This window comes from Abramis brama (genome assembly GCF_963993115.1).
Source record: "Abramis brama genome assembly, chromosome: 1".
Taxonomy (NCBI): Eukaryota; Metazoa; Chordata; class Actinopteri; order Cypriniformes; family Leuciscidae; genus Abramis; species Abramis brama.
The window spans coordinates 74180172-74205893 of NC_139963.1; the positions used below are offsets into that span (position 1 = coordinate 74180172).

Consider the following 25722-nt stretch of genomic DNA (forward strand, 5'->3'; position numbering starts at 1 on the left):
CCCTTGCCTGGACTGGATTGTGAGTACGGATTTCCCTAATAAATACTGCGATTGGATCTCACCTTTCCTGTGTGTGGTTTTGTGACAGTAAGGAGAAATTGGAAACATCTCAGGACTGTGCCTGGAGAACCACAGAGAGCAGACACACAAAACATGAGAGTCTAATCAGAAGATCCATCGAGATGAGGGACATTCACAGACAGTACCAGATACACACACACACAACATTCAGATAACAGCAACAGTGTTGGGAAGACCAGATGTGGTAGAATAGTCAAGAGACCAACACACCAAAGATTTTGTTTAAATCTGTTTAATTGTTATTGTGACACAGAAGAGTTACTTAGAATATATGGTGTTGACTTCCGGTTTCACGATGTAGTGAGAGGTCGCACGGTGTCTGTGCTCCGAATTTTTTTCTTAAGTAGTGTTTATTACAGCTTTCTTTTCTTATCATTTGCGCGTGATAAAGTATCTTTGGTGATCGGGGAGTGGAGCTAATACAGAAATGGGCAAAAATACTAAACCTGGCACTGCTAAAAACCAAGAATCCTCTGGCAAAGATCACGAGGCATCCGAAATGGCGGCGGCGCCTGTTCCATTAACAGCAGCGGTGCTCGTGTCCGAGCTTGAGAAGTCGAGGCGAAGTTTGACAGAGGAATTCACAGCTTTGCTGAACTCTTCCTTATCTCCATTACAAACATCGTTGGAAAGCATTCACAGCACTTTGGCATCTCACACTGCCACTATTTCCGAGATGGAGACGGCTCTTACTGACCACAGCGGCAGGATCACTGACCTGGAGAGCGAAGTCACTTCGCTGAAGGCCAATCTAACGGCGGCGGCTGATTTAAATGCAGCGCTTGGTTCTGCTGTGGAGGATTTGGTGTCCCGATCGAAACGACAGAATCTACGGGTGGTGGGCTTTCCAGAGGGGATTGAAGGCAGAAATCCAAGAGAATTCATGACTGACTTTTTCTTTGAAACTATGAAAGACGTCCTGTCAGCCCCCCCTGAAATTGATCGCGCTCATCGGAGTCTGGCGCCCAAACCCCGTCAAGGCGATAGACCGCGGCCGTTCATAGTTAAATTTCACAGGTTTTTGGACAAAGATGCTGCGCTGCGATGGGCTAAGGAACACAGGGAGACCTCGTATCAAGGTCACACCATAAAGTTCTACGAAGACTTCAGCGTGGGTGTCGCCAGGAAGCGCGCAGCCTTCAACAAAGTCAAGTCAAGTTTGTACAAAAAAGGAATACGCTTCGGCATGATCTACCCAGCCCGCCTGCGCATCACTCATAACGGTGAGCATGTCTTTGACACTCCGGAGGCTGCTGAGCGCTACTTCCAGGAACACATTCAAGATGGATAATGTTCAATTGTGCTGCCCTTCTATTAATCGCCAGTGAATAGACTTTTTCATAAACTGAGTACTGTATGTCTTCTTCAGTTGCGTGAACTACGTGGATTAGGCTACATAAGTTCATGCTCTCTCTTATTTCCAAGGACTGATGTTTTTTGTCTCCCTGACAAGTCAATTTTGTTAGTTTGTAGTATCTTTTTATTATTTCTGTTACTATTATTATTATTATTATTACTATTATTATTCTTTTTTTTATTTTTATTATTATTATCATCATCACTATCAGTAGTATTATTCAGTTTCGGAGCGGTCATCACTGCATGGTTTTCCGGTTGTGCTACAGTAGTTTGTTCCTGCAACTCGTGTGGGTTTCTATGACGAGTTTAGGATGTTTATTCTTTTGTTTTTGTTGTTTTATCTGTTTTGGGGTTGTTTTCGTTCATATGGAGGGAAATTATAACTTAATTGTGTGGGGTTTTTTTTTCTTCTTAGTTAGCTGGAATGTTCGAGGTTTGGGAGGGCCAATTAAACATTCTCGAGTGTTTTCTCATCTTAAGAATTTGAATTCTGATATCATTTTTCTCCAGGAAACACACCTGCGAGTCAAAGACCATGTTAGATTAAGAAAACCCTGGATAGGCCAGGTGTTTCATTCTAATTTTAACAGCAGAGCCAGAGGTACAGCTATTGTTATGCATAAACGAGTTAATTTCTCTCCATCACAGATTATTGCGGATCGTGAGGGTCGTTATGTTATAGTCGTTGGCATTCTCTTTCATATGTCAGTTGTGTTTGTAAATATTTATGCCCCAAACTGGGATAATCCCACTTTTTTCTCTTCCCTTTTCTCTTCTATTCCAAACTTAAATTCGCATTACCTTATTTTGGGAGGTGATTTCAATTGTGTGATGGACCCAAGGTATGATCGGTCAAATCCTAAAACCTTAGAACAATCAGCTATGGCCAAAGCAGTGTCAGCATTCATGACTCAGACTGGTTGTGCTGACCCATGGCGTGTTCTGAACCCGTCAAAAAAGGAATTTTCTTTTTTTTCTAGTGTTCACCAATCTTACTCGCGTATTGACTATTTTTTCCTAGATAAAGCTCTTTTGCCATTAGTCCGTTCCTCTGAATATTCGGCTATAGTCATTTCCGATCATGCACCACACTCTCTAAACCTGAATTTTTCTAATATTAGAGGTAGGGCAAATCAGTGGAGGTTTGACTCAGGATTATTATCTGATAAAGAATTTTGTAAGTATATAAGTACTAATATTGATACGTTTATTGAGACTAATAAATCAGATTCTGTTTCTCCTTCATTATTGTGGGAAACATTCAAAGTGGTAATTCGAGGTTATATTATTTCATACGCTGGTTATAAGTACAAACAAAGAAAACAAAAGTTACAAGACCTGGTTAATTACATCATCGAGATTGATAGGCAGCTTCTTAATAATCCTACCCCTGAGTTGCGTGCTAAGAAATTGGAATTAAAAACCGAATTTGATTTGCTCGGTACAAAAAAATGCGGAATTTATGCTGCGAAGAACTAAAGCCACTTATTATGAGCATGGAGATAAAGCTGGTCGGCTACTGGCTTCCCAGCTTAAGGGATTAACTGCCTCTCGTCTAATTACCCAGGTATATGACTCTTCTGGTTCCTTAACTAAAAATCCATCAGATATCAATGATGTTTTTTTCTCTTACTATTCCAATCTTTATAAATCAGAGCCACCTAAAGATGATTCCAGCATGGATAGTTTCTTAGATAGTTTAAATATTCCTCGTATTGATGCAGCAGTAGCAGATGATCTTGACAAGCCCCTAGAGTTGGACGCGATTCTAAAAGGTCTCCAGCTTATGCAAAGTGGTAAGGCAGCAGGTCCAGACGGCTTTCCGATTGATTTCTACAAAATGTTTGCCAAAAATCTGGCACCTTTGTTGTTAGATATGTATAATGATTCTTTAGCAAATGGTTCTCTTCCCTTAACTCTCACTCAGGCCTCTATTTCACTTATACTCAAGCGGGATAAGAATCCAGAAGAATGTGGCAATTGGAGGCCCATAAGTTTGTTAAATTCGGATGTCAAACTATTGGCTAAGGTGCTGGCTTGCCGTCTGGATCCCTGTCTTCCTAAAATAATCTCTGAAGATCAGACCGGTTTCATAAGGGGGCGACAATTATCATCAAATATTTGACGACTCTTAAATATAATTTTTTCTCCATCCACCTCTTTATCTAGTGAGATAATCATCTCATTAGATGCAGAAAAGGCCTTTGACCGGGTTGAGTGGAATTATTTATTCAATATTTTAGATGGATTTGGCTTTGGCCCCTTTTTCACGTCATGGATACGCCTTTTGTACACTGCTCCTGTTGCCAGTGTGAGAACAAATGTTGTGTGTTCCCAATATTTCCCACTCTCAAGAGGTACTCGTCAAGGCTGTCCTCTTTCCCCTCTATTGTTCGCTTTAGCAACAGAACCTCTTTCCATAGCCCTGAAAAATTCCCCTCTTTTTTCAGGTATTGTTAGAGGAGGGATAGAGCATCGTGTCTCGCTCTACGCTGACGACCTTTTGCTTTTTGTTACGAACCCTGTCGGCTCGGTCTCAGATCTTTTGAATATTTTTAACAATTTTGGTTCTTTTTCTGGTTATAAGCTTAATATAGACAAAACTGAATGTTTTCCAGTAAATAGCATGGCTAAACAAATCCCAGTGGAGGCCCTGCCTTTTCATATATCCTCCTCAAAGTTTCGTTACTTGGGGGTAAATATTTCTCACTCATTTGATCTACTGTATCAATATAATTTCTCCAAATTACTTACTCAAGTTAAATTAGATTTGCAATGTTGGGATAAGCTACCTCTTACTCTATTTGGTAGAATTCAGTCGATCAAAATGAATATTTTACCTAGGTTTTTGTTACTTTTTCAGACCCTTCCAGTGTTTTTACCAAAGTCTTTTTTCAAACTGTTAGATGGGGCTATTTCTACTTATATATGGCAGGGCAGACCTCCAAGGCTAAGCAAGACATATCTTCAGAGACATAAAAAAGATGGGGGTCTTGCTCTGCCTAATTTTTTGATTTATTACTGGGCAGCAAATATCAGCAAAATTCACAGTTGGTATAATTCTCCCCATATAGATTGGTGTGTATTAGATGCGCAGTCTTGCTCTTCGTCCTCGCTCTCTGCTTTGGTGTGTGCTCCTTTGTTCAATCGCCCCTCAAAATACTCTACAAGTTAGTGTTGCACGGTGTACCGATACTTCAAAAGTATCGCGATACTCGGAAATTAAAAACGTCACGATACCTAAATTTATTAGTATCGATACTTCTAAGAATGACCGCGTTCCAGATTTGTAAGGCCGGCGACACACTGGCTGCGTGTCGTGTCCGTTTTTATTTCAGCTCCCATGTTAACTGCCTGCGTGACACACGTGTCTGGGCGCAGCTCGAGACGCGCGGAAAACACGTGCATGCTAGAAATAGAACCGACGCCTATTTTTCACGCGACACGCAAGCGTGTTGGAAGCGTTTCCAGGCAAAATAGAATAGGAAAATATGTTTCTATGTCATTTTGACACGAATACATATTAATAAATGACATTTTGATGTTTGAAAGTTTTGACATAAATACAATATAAATGTAATTAAAAAAAATATTATCAATTTTCAAATATTGCACCTCTCAATACAGAACGAATTATTCTGTAGCCTATTTTGCCGTCAACACTGCAGACGTTGTCTTTGCTGCTATATATTTGTGTTTAACATGAAGTATAGGCCTTCCACAACTCTCTCCCCACATGTCAAATATATCACCAATGAGGCTTATCATATGTTACCAATATTAAACATTGTTTAATATAATCGCTGTTCATATTTTTATTCAAAGTTCAGAATCAAGATAAAGCTCTTATGTTTCTTATGATAAATGAGATAATGCTGCTAAATTTATAAAAAAATTTACCTTGAATGTCATTGCTCTAATGTATTTTTTATATTTTGATATTTCATATTTTGTTCAAATGTTTAATATATCTGCTGTTCATATGTTTATTTATTAGTGTGTTATATGATTAGAATGTTGTCCCGGTTTTAAAATAAAGCACAGCAATGATATTTGAGAGTGTTTCTCCCTTTTCAGGAAAAGTATCGAAAAAGTATCGAAATCGCAATACTTGACTTGGTATCGGTATCGAAACAATAATTTTGGTATCGTGACAACACTACTACAAGTCCAGTTGTCTGTTCTTCCCTTAGGATTTAGAGTCAATTCAGACAACATTTTAAACTTGCTGCTGCCTCTCTTTATGGCCCTATTTGCAATAATCATTTATTTGTGCCCTCAACCTTAGATTCAGCTTATGTTTTATGGAAAAATAGAGGCCTCTCATATTTCTCTGATTTATTTATAGATGGAGTTTTCACAACTTTTTCTGATCTTGCAAAGAAATTCAATATACCACAGTCTAATTTATTTCGTTTTTTTCAAGTACGCAATTTTGTTCATTCTCACTGTCCTTCCTTTCCAGACTTGTCTGAACCTTCTTTATATGAGAAGTGCTTAATACAGAAACATGGCTCTATATCCATTTTATACAATTTAATTCTTCCTTATGCTTTGCCTTCTTCTGCTCGTTTTACACGTCAATGGGAGACAGAACTCGGACTTAGTTTGGATCAGGAATGGTGGGATGTGGCTGCTGGCAGGGTTAATTCTTCGTCATCCTGTGCCAAACTGAGTCTGATTCAATTTAAGGTTTTCCACAGAACTCATTTTACAAACGTTAAACTAAGCAAGCTATTTCCAGGCGTGGATGTCGCATGCAATAGGTGTTCTCTGGCTCCTGCAGATCATACCCACATGTTTTTTACTTGTCCAAAGCAGGAAGATTTTTGGCACTCCTTTTTTGATACTTTCTCTAACATCCTTAATATTTCCATTGAACCATGCCCTCTGATTGCCATCTTTGGTGTCCCTGCTGTTTTGGATGAGTATACAAAAAAATATGCTAATATTCTTGCCTTTGCCTCTTTGATAGCTCGCAGATGAATTTTATTGCACTGGAAGTCTTCTAGAAGGAAGAACCTCCTTCTACTTTTTCATGGTTAGAGGATTTGATGTCTTTTCTACATATTGAAAAAATTAAGTTTGCTCTAAGAGGTTCCTCTGACAAATTTTATAAAAACTGGGACCCTCTACTTAACTTTGTCAAGAATACACCCTCTATCTTTGCTGATTTGTAATATGTATTTTTAACTAACCTTTGGTTATATCTCTTCATATTGGTTTATATATGTGTATGTGTGTGTATTTTATATATGTGTGTATATATATGTATATGTATGTGTATGTATGTGTGTGTATATATATATATATATATATATATATATATACTTTTTTTTTCTTTTTTTTCCTCTCTTTTTGGGTATAATTGTCTAGATGCAGGATGGATTGTGGGTGTTTACGTTTTTTTTTAAATTATTATTATTATTATTATTATTTATTTTTTTTCCCCTTATTTATTAATTTTTATTATTATTGTGTGTATGTGTATATATGTATATGTGTGTGTATGTATATATGTGTATAGATATATTATTATTATTTTATTTATATATATGTTTTTTTTTTATTATTATTATTTGTGTGTAATTTGGAAATATACTTCTGTTTTATTTTCCTCCTCGGAGTGGGTGGGTGGGACAAGGTTTACTGAGGGTTATGGATTGTTCATGTTTGTGTCCACCCTTAGTAGTTGGAAAAAAGGGAAAAAAGGAATGTATACATTTATTAATATTGCTATACCTTTTTGTATATTCCATATAAAAAAAAAAAAAAAAAAGAATATATGGTGTTATATTGTTGTTCTTGGTCACAAGTTTATTGCATACAGTGACCACAGTGCCATAAAAAAAAATAAAAAAAAGGAAGGATGTTACAATATGTTATATATTGTCAGAAGGATGTGACAGACCATGTATGGTTGAACTGTGTTGGCATGCGGTTGTGAGATTCTTTATTTGTAGAAAATAGAGTGATTGACAGAGTGAACCAAGCATATAACAAGAAGGAAAGTGTAAAGTTAAGGAACATGAAGCTGGAGTTTGTGAGGGTGAAACACAGATGGGGAGAAGCAGGTGTGTGTGTGTTTGTGTGCGTGTGTGTGTGTGTGTGTGTGTGTGATGGATTGTTTCAGGAAATGTTCAAGAACTACAGAAGATTGAAGGAAACAGCGGAAATGTATCGTGGATCATGAGAAGGAATGACAGCAGAGACTCTCTTGATGATTTTAAGTTGTTTTGTTGTTGTAAAACTCGTTTGTTTGTTTGTTTGTTTGCAGTTACCGATTGGAAAGTGTTGTTAACTGAATCATTCAGGCAAACGACCTAGAAATCTGAATTAAACTGAATCACACAGCAAAAATCTCTAAACGGTCGTTCAAATTTGACATATGGTCAGTTTTCTTGTCCTTAATGAACAGTAGGGGGCGCAAACGCACACTTTTGACTTTCTCAGTTTGTATAAACCTAACCTTACTTAAGGTTCAGTGTATTTAAACCTAGAAACACCCCTGAATGGAAGTGTAATGTGACAACATGCCCCATTGGTGGGGGTTCATTGCAATATGGACATATGACAGATTAAATCAAAACAATACACAAGACAAACTAAAATACTATTATTAACTTTTCATTTAAAATAATGGCATTTTTTATAATTAAAAATAAACAAATTTGAGTTTGTCAACAAACACACTACAAAACACAGCTATACAGCGTAGTTCAAAATATAACAATAATTAATCATTTCTGAACATTGATTCTCAATCTTTATTGACCTTTTTCTCATGTGCTCAGGCCTATTATGTTTTCTCATGCAAAATATATTAAAATATAATATGAAATATAAATATAATTTATTATCAGTGTTTGTATTATTATTAAATTGATATATCTAAATTATACTGTATAACAGTCATATATTATCAAGTTAAACGGAACTCTAATTTTTTTGACGGGTTGTGTTGAAGACCTTTTGAGTTTCCGTATGTTAATGATATAATGGTGTGTGTGTGTGTGTGTGTGTGTGTGTGTGTGTGTGTGTGTGTGTGTGTGTGTGTTCACAAGTGGAAAAAAAGACATATCTGACATTTAATTGTGTGACATATAATATTTTATAGCATATAGCATAAGAATATTTTATAGCAATATAATGCGAGCAGACACTGATGTAGTTCTCAGACGGACGTCTCTCTGTAGAAGAAACAGCTGATATACAAGCTGAAGCAAGAGGATAATTTCAGCATGAGCTTCTGCATGAAGATTTTCAGACAGAAATCCAGCGAATAAACAGACTATCGACTCATGGAAGAGGCTTGTGAGACGCTAGATTGAGTCTGGCCTGTGTGAAAACACATGAGGGCTTCAGTCTCTAACTTTACTGTAGCTGTGATCATATAGATGAGATTCTGTGCTCTGACCAGATGATGATTCACAATAAACCTCTTTCATATTCACAGGACATTCAACAAATATCTGCTCGTTCACACACACACATATAATTCCTCCAAACCCCAGAGAGATGAAATCTTCCCGTCTGCTCCTGATATGAGGAGCTCATGATCTGGATCATTGATGTTGATTTGTGAAGGTCTTGTTCTTGTTCACAGAGGCGTAAAGTTCTTCCTGCGGTTGATCTCCTCTTCCTCTGACGGCAGCATAAGTCACTGTATCATCATGATCCTGAAAGAACAGATTCTGTCCATCAATGTTTGAACCCCAGCGATTATTATTATTAATATCAGAGCATGAGCTTCATTTATCTGAGAGTCAAACTCATGTGCTGGTATCTACTCACATTGAGTGATTTTACAGGCTTTGTATTGAAAGAAGTGACCTCAGAATAAGTCACATCATCTGTCTGCTCCTAAACATCAATGCAAACGTGCAGAGAGTCAAGTTTAACACACACATCAGACATATCTCTCACTATGATATGTAGAATAACACAAAAGCCTTTAGTAAATCATATTATTGAACGTAATGTTTGGTGATTTAGTGGACTCACATTGGCTCTTGCCGCGGGAGGAATGGACATGTTGATCGTCTCATACGTCCCTGTATGTTCATCCTCATCTTTGACCTTCAGAACAAACAGTTAAACTGCATGAGTGACACTTTATTGAGCTTTAAAGACATTAATCAAATCTAAATCACTGCATTACTGAACTCACCGCAGAGTCGCCAGTCCCTCTTTTATTATCTGAAAACAAGTGCCTCATGAAATATGAGTATTTATGATCAAACACACATGTGCAAAACACAGAATCTTAGCAATAAGATTTTGTTCAATCATTAAAGTGAGAGATAAAAACGTCTCGGTTATGTAACCTCAGCTCCCTGAGATAACGGGAACGAGTATTGCATCTCTGCTAGATGCTAAGGGGGAATCTCCTTTTCTCAGTGCAGCGATCTGAGCGCATCTATTGGCTGGTCAGTGGGAACTGCATGAACCTATGGCGAAGCAGCGTGTCTGTGCGAGCCAATCGGGGCAGGGGCGGGGCAAAGGAATCATATTTAATTAGACAAACGCCAGTCGTGTAGTGACATAGCACGGCTGTCTACGCAATACTCGTTCCCGTTATCTCAAGGCAAGGCAAGGCAAGGCAAGGCAAGGCAAGTTTATTTATATAGCACATTTCATACACAGTGGCAATTCAAAGTGCTTTACATAGAAGAAATTAAAATAATAAAAAGAAATAAGAATAATTAAAACAGTTTAGAAAAATAAAAAATAAAATACAGTACAGTACAAACAGTCGGACGAACATTGGCACAGTGCTCATTCATTAAATGCATAGTTAAACAGATGTGTTTTTAGTCTGGATTTGAAAGTGACTATTGTAGGAGCACATCTGATCTCCTCTGGAAGCTGTTCCAGCATAATAGCTAAAAGCGGACTCGCCATGCTTAGAGTGAACCCTTGGTATTTCTAGCTGATATGATCCTAATGATCTGAGTGATCTGCTGGGTTTATATTCAGTGAGCATATCTGCAATGTATTGAGGTCCTAGGCCATTAAATGATTTATATACCAGTAATAATACTTTAAAATCAATCCTAAATTTAACTGGGAGCCAGTGTAAAGACCTGAGGACTGGTGTGATATGTTCATATTTTCTGGTTCTGCTCAGAATCCTGGCGGCAGCGTTCTGTATGAGCTGCAACTGTCTTATGGTTTTTTTGGGAAGGCCAGTGAGGAGTCCATTACAATAATCCACCCTGCTGGTGATGAAAGCATGAACAAGTTTCTCTAAGTCTTGTCTGGAAACAAAGTATCTAATTCTTGCAATATTTTTTAGATGATAGTATGCTGATTTAGTTATTGCTTTGACATGACTACTGAAACTAAGGTCTGACTCTAGTGTCACACCAAGATTCCTGACTTGATGTTTAGTTGTTTGACCCCTAGAGTGAAGGTATGCGTTCACCTTGAGAACTTCATCTTTGTTTCCAAACGCAATGACTTCAGTTTTGTCTTTGTTTAACTGAAAAAAGTTTTGACACATCCAACTGTTGACTTCATCGATGCATTGGCACAGGGAGTCAATGGGGCTGTAATCGTTAGGCGATAGGGCTAAGTAGAGCTGTGTGTCGTCTGCATAGCTGTGGTAAGCAATTTGGTTCTTTCTCATTATTTGGCTCATTGGGAGCATATACAGGTTGAACAGGAGTGGCGCAAGAATTGAGCCTTGAGGGACTCCGCATGTCATGGATGTCCACTCAGACTTATGATCTCCTATACTCACATAATAACCTCTCCCATCTAAGTATGACCTGAACCATTTTAGGACTATCCCAGAAAGCCCCACCCAGTTTTCCAGCCTGTCAAGAAGTATGTTATGATCGACAGTGTCAAATGCAGCACTGAGGTCGAGTAGTACCAGCACTGATAATTTGCCTGAATCAGTATTTAAGCGAATATCGTTTATTATCTTTATGAGCGCTGTCTCTGTGCTGTGGTGCGGTCGGAAACCAGATTGAAAATTGTCAAAGTATCCATTCGAGCATAAGAATTTGTTCAGCTGATTGAAGACAACTTTTTCAATGATCTTGCCTATGAAAGGAAGATTTGAGATCGGCCTATAGTTGCTTAATATGGTCTTATCCAGATTGTTCTTTTTCAGGAGGGGCTTGACAACTGCAGTTTTCAGGGAGTTTGGAAAACTCCCAGAGAGAAGTGAGGCATTTACCACTTCTAGAAGATCTGCTTCTAAACTGTTTAACACACTTTTGAAAAATGATGTGGGAAGTGTGTCAAGAGCACAGGTTGATGTTTTAAGGTGCTGTACGGTTTCTTCCAAAATTTTGCCATCAATTTCTTTGAAGTCAGACATAGTAACTACTTTCTCAGGTGGTTTGATCTGTCTGACCCCAGGGCAACTCAAGGATGTGCTGATCACTTTCTGATATTATTGATTTTCTCAGAGAAGAAAGAGGCAAACTCACTGCACTTGTTGTCTGAGAGCATTTCACTGGGAATCTGGCTTGGGGGGTTTGTCAGTCTCTCTACAGTAGCAAAAAGAGTGCGTGTGTTGTTTAAATTACTGTTTATAATATTTGAGAAGAAAGTCTGTCTAGCTTTGCCTAGTTCCATATTAAAAGCATGGATGCAGTCTTTGTAGATGTTATAATGGACTACAAGTTTTGTCTTCCGCCACATGCGCTCTACTTTTCTGCATTGTCTTTTCATAGTTTGCACTGCTGTTGAGTTTCTCCAAGGTGCTTTTTGTCTGCCACTCTTCTTCCTGACTTTAACAGGAGCAATATCATCAATTACAGTTTTAACTTTTGAGTTAAAGGAATCATGGAGAAAATCAACAGAGTCTGCAGATATGCTTGGTGTTAAGGATATAGCCTTCATAAATAGTACACTAGTGTTCTCATTTAAGCATCTCTTCTTGACAGACACAGATCTAGCTTCAGTGGCAGGAGAGATCAATATATCAAAGAAAATACAGAAATGATCAGACAGTGCTACATCCCTAATAACAATCGATGAAATGTTTAGACCCTTACTGATGAGTAAATCTAGAGTGTGTCCACGATTGTGTGTGGGTCCATGTACATGCTGAGTCAGATCAAAAGTTTTTAAAACAGTATTGATTTCTTTTGCCATATTGGTTTCTGCATTATCTATGTGGATGTTTAAATCTCCAGCAATGGCAAAACAGTCAAACTCTGATGTAATTGTTGATAACAGTTCTGTAAAGTCCTCAGCAAAGGCTGGAGAGTATTTTGGAGGCCTGTAAATAATGATAAGTAAAATGCGTGGAGCACCTTTTAACACAATACCCAGATATTCGAAAGACAAGTAATTCCCAAATGATATTTGCTTACATTGATAGATATCTTTAAAAAGAGCAGCTAGACCCCCACCTCTCTTAACAGCTCTGCAGACACTCATAAAAGTAAAGTTCGGGGGGGCTGCTTCATTGAGGATTGTTGCACTGCAGCTGTCTTCTAGCCAGGTTTCATTCAGAAGCATAAAATCCAGATTGTTTGTGGTTATTAAGTCGTTGACTAGAAGTGATTTATTTTTAAGTGAGCGGATGTTAAGGAGTGCTAACTTAACCCTCTGAGGTCGACAAACGCGCCGACGCGTTTTGCCGGATTTTCTCCACATTGTAGCACTATAAACTTAAATTACTCCATCATTTATGGTCATACAGAAAAAAGAAATATAAAAAAAGAATCTGTGATATTTCTCCTTTTGTATGTGTCCACTTACAATCAAATCAAAACATTGTGCTTTTGTAAAATAAAGAAAATAAACAGGGTGTGCTTTCTGCCTCTCCGTCGCGGTGAACTTTTTTTTCTTGAGCACGTCTATAAACTGAAACAAAACTCAGCGAATACTTGTCACACATTTATGAGCCATATACCTTTATAAACATTTAAGTGTGTACTTTTAAATGATCGGATTCAAAACGAAAACAAATATTCTCTGTTTAAGTAATTTGTATAAAACCAACAAGATGTCCAGCTTCTCAAACGCTTGCTCATTACAGTTAATTTGGCCACGCCTACTCGCGCAAAAGATATTCACATGCAAATCTCCACATGGAACGCGAACGCGCTCGTTACCTCAACAACAAAACACTTCACTTCACTTTTCGTCGAGTTTGAAAGACGTGCCTGAGCTTACATTGGATTTAGGCTACCTCAGAAGAAGAAGAACGCGATTTGAAGACAAGAAAGATAAGGTAAGAAATTCTTACATAGCCTAGTTTGTTATTGTTGCATAAATGTCACGTTGCAGCTGAACTGTTGCTAGATATATGGGGAATATTATAATATTTAGACCCGTGTTTACTGTGTTTGTGGATATCTGCTCAAACATAGATATGTTTATGGTAACCATAATGTTTTATATTTGAGAGTGATCGCGTTTGAATGTATCATATTTTGCAAGCGATCGCGTTTGAATGTATCATATTTTGCAAGCGATCGCGTTTGAATGTATCATATGTGTTTACTGTGTTTGTGGATATCTGCTCAAACATAGATATGTTTATGGTAACCATAATGTTTTATATTTGAGAGTGATCGCGTTTGAATGTATCATATTTTGCAAGCGATCGCGTTTGAATGTATCATATTTTGCAAGCGATCGCGTTTGAATGTATCATATTTTGGATGAAAGCAAAACGCACCAAACGGCTTCATGTTTTTATTATTATCTCATTTCATATCATCATAACGGATGGAAACATTTGAAGTAACATGATAATCAATATATTTTTCTCTAGCTTCTTTTGGAAGATTTATAGGCTGCTATAGGTTATTTATTGTTATTATTATTTTATCCGCACTGCGCATATACCTTATGCCTACAAGGCACAACAAACCTGGTGTTCATTATATTATATATCGTTGGAAACGTGTGTGTGTGTGTATTCTGTGAATTTTAAAAAGGAATTTTAAAAAGCAATTTTAACCAGAAAAATCTAATATTTATTTCCAAAATCGTGCAGGCCTTTCTCTTGATACCAGTATGTTCACTTTTTTTTTTTCAGGTCCCAGATGCCACTGAGGACTTCAACATTCACATGAGTCTCAGTACGTGAACATGGTAAAGTGAAAATCTTGGAAATGAAAGGTATGTACAATGTTTTTAGGAATGGCACAAAGGTCTCTGTCTTTGAAGTGCTTTTTTGGCATTTGTTGTGTATCTTTGGATTATGTTGTGTTGTAAATAAATCCAAACAATTTAAAAGCCATTATTTTTTAAATCTCCTCATTTACAGTATTGTGCAAGGTTGCTCAGAATGATAGGGGCCTGATAGCTCCTAATAGGGCCGTTAGGGGAGGTTCTTTGTCTTTCTCAGGTGAGAAAAGCTTACATATTAATGAGCTCTCGCATAAGGCTTTTTCACACAAAACACGTCGTAAAATTTTTAAATCAATATATTGTCTTATCTGAATGAGCAGTCAGGGTGATTTTCACATAGTTTTGCAGCAAATATTCTAGGCTACGTCATACAATTTTCAAAAGTCTTGTGAAGAAATAATCAGTATGGGTTTCATGGCCTTATTTCAGTGAGAATTTTTTTTTGTATTTTCAAAAACCACGCATAAATGTCATTATCTCAAAACTACAAACTTTTACATACATGCTGCTGATATATTATTGTAGCAGAGTTTGTGCTGAATACAGTGTAATTAGACTTTAGCCATGAAAATGTCACAAGTAACAGAAATAACCAGAAATGTCAGAGCATGTCAGAACACCTCCAGGGCCCAGAAAACAGCTCAGACCTCAGAGGGTTAACAGACTTACTTTTCCCCACAGCAATATTAGTTTGACGTGTAAGAGGCACCAGATTAGTTAGGTTTGCTGTACGGCTATTGAAGGCCTTAGACTTTCTATCTTGTAATAGAACAGCAATAGAGGAAGATACAGGCACACTGGGTTCCCGTTTGTTCTGTAAACATTTGAGAAAGTTACTGTTATCAAAACGGGGACCCGACACATATCACTGAGAGCTGGTATCAGTTGTTTTTGGTTCACCTCGAGCAGATGGAGGAGGGTGTGAGCCCTGGCGTTGTGGTAGAGGCCGAAGAGCTCTCACAGGAGGGGGAGGGCGAGCTGGGCCCGCAGGCTTGGGTGGTAATGGTGCCTGTCTTTTTTTTTTGGTTGGTATTTGTGGGCTTGCAGCAAAAGAGTGGGATAGTTTGGTTCCAGCATGCACTAGTTCTTCCATTTTCTGTGAGAAGCACAGAAGTGGCGATGCTGATGCTGGGGAGAGGGAGAAAGTGTCTGGTGAAAGGGGCTGTTGCTCTGGTGTTATTGGAGGTTGTGATATGCTGTCCTGGCTTCCCTGGCTGTTTTCCAGGAAGTCGTCCTTGGGTGCTGAATCTTCAAGCAGTTCTGATATGTCTGTCTGTGGTGAGCTCTGTGGGCAGGGCTCAGCTGAGATTGTGTCCGTGAGCAGAGGTTGTTGTGGCGGAGTGGTGTTATGTCCATTTTGCTGCTGAAGTGAAGTCCCGTCGTCATTCATACTGTGTCCAGATGTGTGTGTGCCGTTCAGATTGAGTGGATTGGCACACACTGCAGAAGGATGATTGAGGGAGAAGTAGATATTGTCCTTTAACACTCTTGAACCAAGTTTGTTTGGGTGATGGCCATCCCGATGAAAAAGTTGTCTCTCTCTGTCAGAAAAGATTGAAATTGTCAATGAAGTTTACTCCTTTTATATTGCAGGTTTTTTGCAGCCATGTATTAAGCCCAAGCAACCGTGAAAACCTGTTTGTTCCTCTTGCTGGGAGTGGTCCACTGATGAATGTTTGAACTTTCAGTCTTTTAAGTGTTTCAAAAAGTTCATTGAAATCCTTCTTAAGGAGTTCTGACTGCTCTTTATGAATATCATTCTTCCCCACATGAATGATGAGTCGATTTGCAGTCTTATGTTTCATCAGAATGTTCTGAAGTTCCCTGTTTATATCAGAAGTTGTTGCTTGTGGAAGGCAGCATGTAGTTGTATCCCTGCCGCTAATGTTTCTGATTATGGAGTCCCCCACTATCAGAGTCCTGGGCTCGGCTGCGCTCTGAGCTGAGTGCCGCTGTCTGCTCGACCTTGAGCGCCAGTTAGCATCAGTGTTAGCCACTGGCCCATTCAGTCTGTGTTCGATCACATTCATCACGTTTGGGGATTCCTCATTTACATTCATTAGCACTTCAAATCTGTTCTCAAGATGTATAGGCGGTGGTAGGAGACCAGTGTTTGCAATCCTTGTCAGAGCTGTATCTGGGGTAGAGGATGCTACTGCGGCAATATGTGATGCTCGTGACAATCTGATGTCTCGAGTGCCTTTGGGTCTCGCTCCCTGTTTGTGCCATCGATTAGTAAGTCGATCGGCTTGTTTCTCTACCTGTCGAGGAGCACTAGTTTCATGGGACTCACCGGTATGCTGAGGGTGTTCATGACGAAGCTCTGTTGTGTGCTCCGTCTGGTTTGGTGGTCCCGTAAGTAACTTTGTTTCAAGAACTGCAATCCTTTGTAAAAGTCTGTGGCAGTTGGTGCAGCAAGTAGATTCCAGAAGAGGCGTTTTCTCTTATCCTTGTAGGCAGTTGTGTTTTCCTTTACCGGAATGTAAGCTGGTCGGGTAAAAGAATTCTCAGTTTTTGTAGTAATCCAAACTTTGTCATCTGAGCACTGTGCTGATTTGCTGAAGTTAAAATTAGGTGATAAAAGGAAATAAAATAAAGGAAATAAAATATAAAAGAAATAGGAGATAAAATGTAAAAGCGATAGAGCAAAGCGCGGAGCAGTAGGCAAGAGCGTCCGAACAGTAGCTGAGGTTACGTAAGTAACCGAGTCGTTCCCTTTCAGAATGTTTACTCATATTGCGTCTTTGCTAGACTCTATGGGGAACCAATTCAATCACACCGTGCTATATGAGCAGAACGACATGTTCTGTGGCCCTAGCCTGGGATGCTTGGGTAAGGGTCCCCGGGCGGTAGGGCTAGGGAAGGGCAAGTTATGCAAGTTACGCTGGGCCATTCGTGGACCTGCGCATCCGTGTCCTTTGTTAAGAATATTGGGCAGTGAGAGTTGCTGAAATGGACAGAGTGCTGTATATATACTCCTAAATCCCGAACAGGGCAGAGTAAGAGAAGTTGACGCCCGTCTTCCGAATCGGGAAAAGCGGACGGCGTAATAACTTTGGCACTTTGGGCACATAGCCATGCCTTGGCTTGAGGTCGACCTTGGAGTCGATAGGCCCAAACTAGAGGCAGGAAGCGCTGAAGGAGAGCGCTTTGTACAGTGTATATCTGTCCAACAATTTATTGATCATTTGGTTATTCAGTTTTAAATTCAAGTTATTGTGCGTTTGATGCCAATTCATAGTCCTTGTGATGTGTGTGATCTAACAGTCACACGGTAGCGAGTCATTTAAAAACAGCAAACTCCAGACAATTAAATTCATTTTATGCAAATCCATAGCCCCTTTTCTACATATCAAGCATTATAACGTTTTACCGGGCATCCTGCCGTAACCGGGCGAGGCGCCCGCGCTGTTTGAATGGAGAATGATTGACAGCTGCAGGGGAGGGAAGACGAGTTTTCCGAACTTTAATTAAATGATGTAAATATACTTCTCCCAAACATTTAGCTATGGAACGGCTTCAGATGACTTTGAATATATTGCAGGAAAACTTAATTAGTGCTTGTCTGTTTCTTTCAGTCCATGACTCCCCCTTGTGCCGTAGGCCTATAAAAGTACGCAATAATCACGGTTGCCTGAAACAATCGCGGTTAGATCAAATAATCGCGATCAGACGGTTATTTAATTATCGCGACATGCCTACTGATCCCTATGCCGGATATGAGCTGCTTTAATAGGCAGATGCCCCGCCCCCTTCTGCAGGCTCTGAGCCGCGATTGGCTGCCGCAGACACGCCTCTTCGCCATAGATTCAGGCAGTTCCCACTGACAAACCTCAGATCGCTGCACTGTTATCGGTGTGCAGTGGCACTACGGTTTTGAGTTAAAGGCTTCAAAATTCTGAGAAAAGGCGTTTCCCTCGTAACTCACCAGCTCTTTTTCTGCAGATCAGCCAGAGAAGAGCAAGAAGGAGAACAGCGACTGCAGCGCCAGACATCACTGTGACTGAAGAAGAGATCGAGCAGAGTCAGAGACGGACAGGGCAGATTGGGACAATTATAGACAGACAAAACACTGTGATTATGTACCTTTTGTGATTGTATTTGAATGATAAGAGTCTGTGTCTGGTGTTGTTGTATTAGCTTGAGCTGAAAAGGATGATTGGGGACAATTATAGACAAAGACAAAAGCCATCGGCACAGATGACGACCGGAATGTGATTTCAATCAAATCTTACATATTTCAGTGAGGTAAAATATCTATATGGTAACATTCATATTTTCTATAGAATTATGTTAGACGAAGCTGTGAATAACATCATCAGTGGCGTAAAAGCATCATGTACCTCGTGTAGAAGGACTCGCTGCTGTCGATGAATCAGCTGGAGCTGTAAAGGACGAATGTTTGTTCAGATGATTCATACTGTACAAAAGCATCATTATATTTTAACTAGTTAAAACACAGGATGACTTTTAACACTGATTCATGAGAATCATTCGTTTTCTCACCTGAATACTTGACAGTGAATCTGACTGAGGTCTCGAGTTGATCTCTGCGAGTAAGCTGACATCTCCACTCTCTGTTGTCATCTTCATTCAGGAGTGTTGTAGTCAGAGTGATGATACAGCGATATGGATCTGATGATGATAATATCTGATATCTGGAGTCTGTCTTCAGATCAACGCCAGTCTGATTCACCCACAACAGCTTAAGTCCCACAGAACTGACCAAATAATCACAGGAGTATATATATGAATACAACTGACAGGAGAGAGTCACAGAGCGGCCTGGAATGATCTCAGTCTGTGAGGATGAAGATGATGATGATGGAGACACTGAAACTGAACACAAGACACAAATCACAGACTCTTCAATCATCATCTGAGTTTTTAAATTGACCAGATAATCATAAACTTACCATGAAGAACATGCAGATAAACATCAGCACCAGATCCTTGTTGTTTTCCATTCACATATTGTCGGCAGTAGTAAAATCCATAATCTTCTCCTGTGACGTTCTTGATGTTCAGAGAGCAGTCAGACTCCAGACTCAGTCTCTCATGTCTCTCTGTGACTTTATTCTTTATCCCTCCAGTAATCAGTTCAACTGCTGAATGTCTGTCATAGTAGATCCATGTAGTTGATTTGCAGTCAGAAAGAGCTTTATTACAGGACAGAGAGACATTTTCACCAGAACTGATGAACACATGATCATCTCCACTGGTTCCTGAAACACAGTATATCTCAGTGATCATTATGATATATATTAATAAATGAAACATAAAACACACCAGCATAAAAAGCAGAAGTTTTAAATCATAGTATTTTTCCTGACTTAAAGCAAACAACACACTCTCCAGAATAAACTATTAGTCTTTATCAGAGAGCTGTTCAAATCACTGACACACTCTTAATATGAAGATAATTCTTCATCATCAGATGTTTGAGTGACACTATGTCCAGTATCAGGAATAATACAGTATGATCTGTGTGTATCAATACACAACTCTGAGATCACAACGTGAATGTGTGCAAGAATAAACTGAGCATGTTCAAATGAACTCTTTCCAGACTAATTCCACTAAATGTCTTTAGAGAAAATACAGATTTCTTTACCTGTGAGAAGTGAAGAGAGAATGATCAGTCCCAGCAGACACAGATCACACTTATCAGACATTTTCTGTTTCTGTCAGTCTTCCTCTGCATTATATATAGTTACAGCTCCTCCTTTAAACATCATCAGCTCCTCCTGTGGTTATTAACTTCCTCTCATCTGACCAACCTGAGATGAAACTCTGAGAAGTGTTGCTGAGTGGATTTCAGTGCAAATGTATTTTTCATTATTGCTCATGTAGCAAGTGGCTCGATTCTTAGCGACTACACCAGCTCGAAATAACAAAGAAAAACTATCTTTAACTAAATAAAGACACACTTGCTAAGTTCCTTGCTAAGACACACTTGCACAGCCTTGCTAAGTTCCACGCAAGAGGCGTGAGTTCCCGTTCAAATTTTTTTTTTTTTTTTAAAGCTAAAATAGTTGGACAACAATCATTTAAAACTGGAAGTGAACAATCAAATCAGGTATTGGTTGAATGAAACAGAAAAAAAAGAAACACACATAACTGGAAACAGAGATAGATGAGTGGCGGGAATCTGAACAAAGACATGTGACAAATGACAAGAACCTGAAAGTCCATGAAAACAACACTAAACAGCACATAATGTGACACACACTGGCTCAAACACACTTATGCTCAACGCTTCAGACTGAACTCAATGAACAGGCTCTACTTTTGCATTACTGTTAGTTTCACTTCCTCATTTTAGAGTTTCCTGCATGCAGTTCAATTCTATAAATAAAATCATTAAATTATTAGTAATAAAATTGGTTTACTACTGAAACGTTCTCCACCATCCATGGATTATAACGTTCTGCTTTACTCTCTCCAGCCCTGAGAATATATCAGATCCAGACTCCTTTATCAACTCAAACACCAGTTCATTACTTGCCCTGAGCTTCTTGACACATTTCACATTCAAAAAATGAGGCTTGCTAATTTCAATGTGCTGACGTTGCCTATACATGAATATCAGTCACGTGACCTCTTACGTCATCCGCTCTTTTTCCAGTTGACTGCCGCCATCTTGAGTACCTATCGAGTACTGTATACACTCAAAAAATAAACTTTGGCATGTGTTGGATTAGCAAGCTAGTAGTTTGCTTAAATTACATGACTTAATGGTGTTTATCTTCATTAAATGATTCATTCTTGTCTGTAAAATGTGATTAAAAGAATATTCAGATGAAACATTCACATAAATCCAATGAGAAGTAGATGAATCAAATCAACGACTGCGTGGACTGTCAGCTATTGCGCATGCTCCACGCCCTTGACAAGCAGCTGATTGGACGAATGCATCACGTAGGGCTGGCTTCTCCCGAATTTCAAAACCGACCATAATGGCGGCTCGTTCGTAAGACGTTCTCGTATTTTACGAAAATAGTCCACCGAAACTTGTTTGTGAAAACATTTGAAGCGAGATATAGGCCATACAGTTGCTGAATCTGTCTTCTTTTCAGATCGACAAAGTTCAGTTTAAAAGATTAGAGCCGAGCCGAGCGCTCCTCATTTGCATTAAGTTGGCTAGATTCAACCGATTCAACTTGACGGTCGACGCCCCGCCTCTCCAAAATCGCCCGCGACACTACCAGAATGCATTGCACGGCTGCTATGACGAGGGAATAACGGACTCTGCTGATGAACAGAACACACGCTGCAGGTGCATCCTTTATCATCCTTCATCTACATGTAAGTATTACATATTGTTAAACATAATTTTTATGTAATTTAACCTGGTGAGTTATAAATAATAGTTATTGGCCCTTGAGAGACATTTTTCAGTTCAATAGTTTTCTCTAGGCCTAACATTACATTACTCGTTTCTCAGTTAGCTAATGTTAGCTAACGTTATTGCCGTTAGCTTAACTGCGCATTGGTAGGTTTCAGTAATTTAGCTACACCCCGGGTACATTATTTCTCATAATTGTTTTCTTGCTGCTTGAATGGTGATAAATAAATAAAAACACACAAGCAAGTTTGTCAGTTGCTCTTCAAACACGGTGTGGTGCGTGGTGCGAGAGGGGAGTGCCAGTAGTCGTAAATTAGCTATAACGAATGTATTTTGAACATGGTTTTGAGTGGTTAACGTTAAGTCAAGGCTTGTGCAGACTAACGTTACATGACTTTAAGCGTCGGCCCATGGCTTTGCTGTTTCTACACAATTTGCCGTCTTGTGAGGGAGTCTTGAAGTTGTTGTGGCGTTCACATTAACGTTACGTGATTGATCGATAACTACTCGGTTACTATCATAATCTCGGTTCCCTGAGAATAAGGAACGAGTATTGCGTAGCTATACGCAGTGGGGAAACTCATTTTCCCTCGATTTACTGAAGCCTAAAATGTAAAACGCATTTGCAGCTGCACAGCTAGCACGACGAGTGTCTGGCTCACTCATTGGCTGTGCTGCGGCAACTGCACATCCAATGGCGCGGGCGCCTCTGACGTGTGCGCCAATGAGCTTGCATCACGCCATTACACGTCAGAGCCCGCCAAGAGGGTGGGGTCACACACTAACGTTACAGAAGCCCGACGGTGGTCTCCAAACCACGTTTTGTCAAGAGGCTTGTTTGAGATGAGCAAAATCTGCGCTTCTCTAGAAGAGTGTGTGAGCCTAGATATTTGTTTAGGGGTCTGGCTAAATAATGTTACTGTACGATTAACACTGGAGGGAAACGGGTTTGTTGCAGAAGCTTTGGTAAGGTAATAACAAGAGGCAAGTTAAAGATAAATATTTAGCGTCAATTAATTAAATGTAATTTTTCTGCCTCTAACCTAAGATTAAATCATAAGTATGATTGTTTCCTTGGTATCACATTTTCACTGCTCAGTTATGGAGATCATTTGGCCATTATAAAAACTATTGATTTAATTATATCTATTTGTGTTAATATAATATTGCTTTTTAAAAAAAATAAATATATGCTCGTGCATTAAACTGAGTAACATCTGTAATGTGTAACTAGATACTAAAATGCTTATTTGTGACATTTTAACATTTTGAAAGTTTATCATAAATGTTTTTATCAATTTTTTTATTTCACCTTTTATTTCTACAGGCAAGTCATTTAGTACAGTTTCTGTCCCCGTGCTCTGAGACGTGTATGTACCTCATGCAATACATGGTAAGATTAATATATTTTTTTACACATTGTTTATCTGGTGCCACACATCAACATTTGAGAATTAGTGATTTAGCTGAAATGCAGTGTTAATTTTTGCAAACTGAAATTACTCCCATTCCATAGAGTGTGAGTCCTTTTAAATATATTTGGTCATATGTATAGCCTCCAGGTTTTCTCTATTCAACTTTTGATACTTTTGATTGCTCTTAATACAAACTCATAATTGCCAGTATCAGTTAAAAGTCCTTTGGCATTTCAATGGAAAATGTTTCTACTCCTGATTGTAGGGCTGTAATCAACCAAAGAAAATCTTGGTCGACTAAAGTCCTGAAATTTTCGACTAAAAATGACGTTAGGAAAAGAAAAAAAACTTTAAATTAATTAGCTGCGCACTGTGTGCCTTGTTGTCCGCCTAAATGAATTATAAATAAACATAAAAAACTAGTAGGCTATTTGCAGTATATTAAATCGTTTTTGACGTAATTATTTTGCACTGAAATGAGTCTGACACACGAGTCTGTCGGCTCTGCAGCGTTGCATCACGTGCACCTGCGCAATATCATAGCCTATGATTTCCGAAAATAGTACTATGTTGTCAACTAGTGATATCATGACAAGAACTTTTGAGGAATATGTAACATAATTTAGACAATTGTTTTTGTCATATGTATTATAATAACTGACAGACACTATAATTTCAGCTGCTCTGTGCAGCTCGCGAACATAGGAGCTCAGCTTCGCGGCTGAGACACGAATAGACTATTAACTTAAAGCTTCTACTCTTAAACACAAAAGGCACGTCTACTTTAATAAAAAAATAAGTAAGGGTTAATGCCCGACGAGGTGTCCATTATCAGATAATGGACGACGGCGAGGCGTGAACCGTCCGACGCGCAGCCTCCGCCGAAGTCCATTAACACCTGACAATGGACACCTCGAAGGGCATTAACCCGCTTATACCATGGTCACTTGCCAAATAACACATTTTTAAAACATTAGTTTATATTTTAATTAGTTTTACAATCGAAATCTAAAGTTACAAGTTACAAACAATAACTTGGTTTCCTTGGTTACGCCTGACGGTTTATTTAGGTGTACATTATCACTTTTTAACGGACACCCTGCAGCCAATCAGAATCGAGTATTCACCCAGACCATGGTATAATATTTATTAAACAAACCAGATCAAGTAATAATATTCAGCAAACCTTCTAGTAGCCTACTTTCTCCAATCTGTCTATATTCTCCAGTGGGTTGGGCTAATCCAAAAGAAGTGAAAACAAGGGGGGTGTTCTGAAGACAGACTGTTACCTGTGAAACAGCGGTGCTCTGAAAACACACCCATTAGCAATTAGTGCTTTCCACCTGATGAAATGAACGCGGCAAAACTGATGAAATGAACGCGGCAAAAAATCGTCCAATCAGAATTTTGGTCGAGCCAGAACGTATCGACCAAATAATTGACTAATCGACTGGGAGATTACAGCCCTACCTGATTGCAACTTGGAAGATGTTACAGTCAAGTGCTGGCCTGAATTTGTTTTTTTGTATTTGGAGAAATATAGTACATAAAAATCATGCTTTTCTTTCTTTCTTTCTTTCTTTCTTTCTTTCTTTCTTTCTTTCTTTCTTTCTTTCTTTCTTTCTTTCTTTCTTTCTTTCTTTCTTTCTTTCAGTGACTTATGTGGCAGTGTAAACATTGTGTGGCCAAAGAGAGTACTAGGTACAAATTACTTAAACATTATAAACTACATCATCATTATGGGAGAGGCCAACAATATCAATGCATATATGTAAATTGTCCATGTACATTCAGGACGTGGACTGGACTCCACACACATGTCTATAAAGCTCATTCATTGCAACCTACACAGACTGCTTTAAATTCAGTGACATTTAAATGTGAGGTATGTGAATGTAGCGACCTTTCTACAGAAAGAGATTTTTTTTGTTCATATTGGGACACATCTGCGTAGTTGTGAGACAGTTGGTTGTGTATTTCTTGGATGCTCTTTCCAGACAAATATTTACAGTACATTTTACACACACAAAAAGAGAAAGCATCATCCTCACACACTGAAAGATTTAAAAACCTGTATAGTTAATTTTGTGAATCCCGTCCAAGTATCAGAAGCCTCTAATAGTGTGGTGTCTGGCTGTACTGCTGATGTGTCATTTGATGAAGTTGAGGTTGAGACAGTGACAGAAAGTGATGGCGAAGCTGTTGAAAATCTGCCAGAAGTAATTGAGCGGAAAATAGCAGCAATATTGTTAAAATTAGAACATATATTTCATATTCCAGCAAAAGGATTGGATGAGTTATTGGAGGAGTTGCATTTTTTAAGTTCAGCTAGTGTACCTGTCACAAAGTGTGCAATTGCAGAAATTTTCAACAGACATAACCTCAGTATTGGTCAGACAGTTGTTGAAG

The 25722-nt window shown here is 38.8% G+C and overlaps 2 protein-coding genes across 2 annotated transcripts in view; both read right to left on the reverse strand.

Annotated features, from left to right (window-relative positions):
* LOC311095130 (uncharacterized protein) overlaps positions 1-25722 on the reverse strand; it is a 467684-nt gene that overhangs the window by 414120 nt on the left and 27842 nt on the right. The gene's annotated exons all lie outside the window — the stretch shown is intronic.
* On the reverse strand, positions 8535-20404 carry LOC311095098 (uncharacterized protein). Its single transcript, XM_084133427.1, has 10 exons — positions 20165-20404; positions 19467-19775; positions 19057-19389; positions 18894-18935; positions 18637-18696; positions 18479-18553; positions 9611-9639; positions 9445-9519; positions 9235-9303; positions 8535-9119 (listed from the first exon to the last, which is right to left on the reverse strand). Exons 1-10 carry the CDS (start codon positions 20223-20225, stop codon positions 9006-9008), a joined length of 1167 nt encoding a protein of 388 aa, XP_083989553.1. The 5' UTR covers positions 20226-20404; the 3' UTR covers positions 8535-9005.

Coding starts and splice junctions, on each gene's coding strand:
- LOC311095098 (XM_084133427.1), bottom strand. CDS start 20,225: ATGTCTGATAAGTGTGATCTGTGTCTGCTGGGACTGATCATTCTCTCT. Junction 19,390..19,466: donor TTATCTGCATGTTCTTCATG/GTAAGTTTATGA, acceptor TCTTGTGTTCAG/TTTCAGTGTCTCCATCATCA. Junction 9,520..9,610: donor GAGGGACTGGCGACTCTGCG/GTGAGTTCAGTA, acceptor TTTGTTCTGAAG/GTCAAAGATGAGGATGAACA.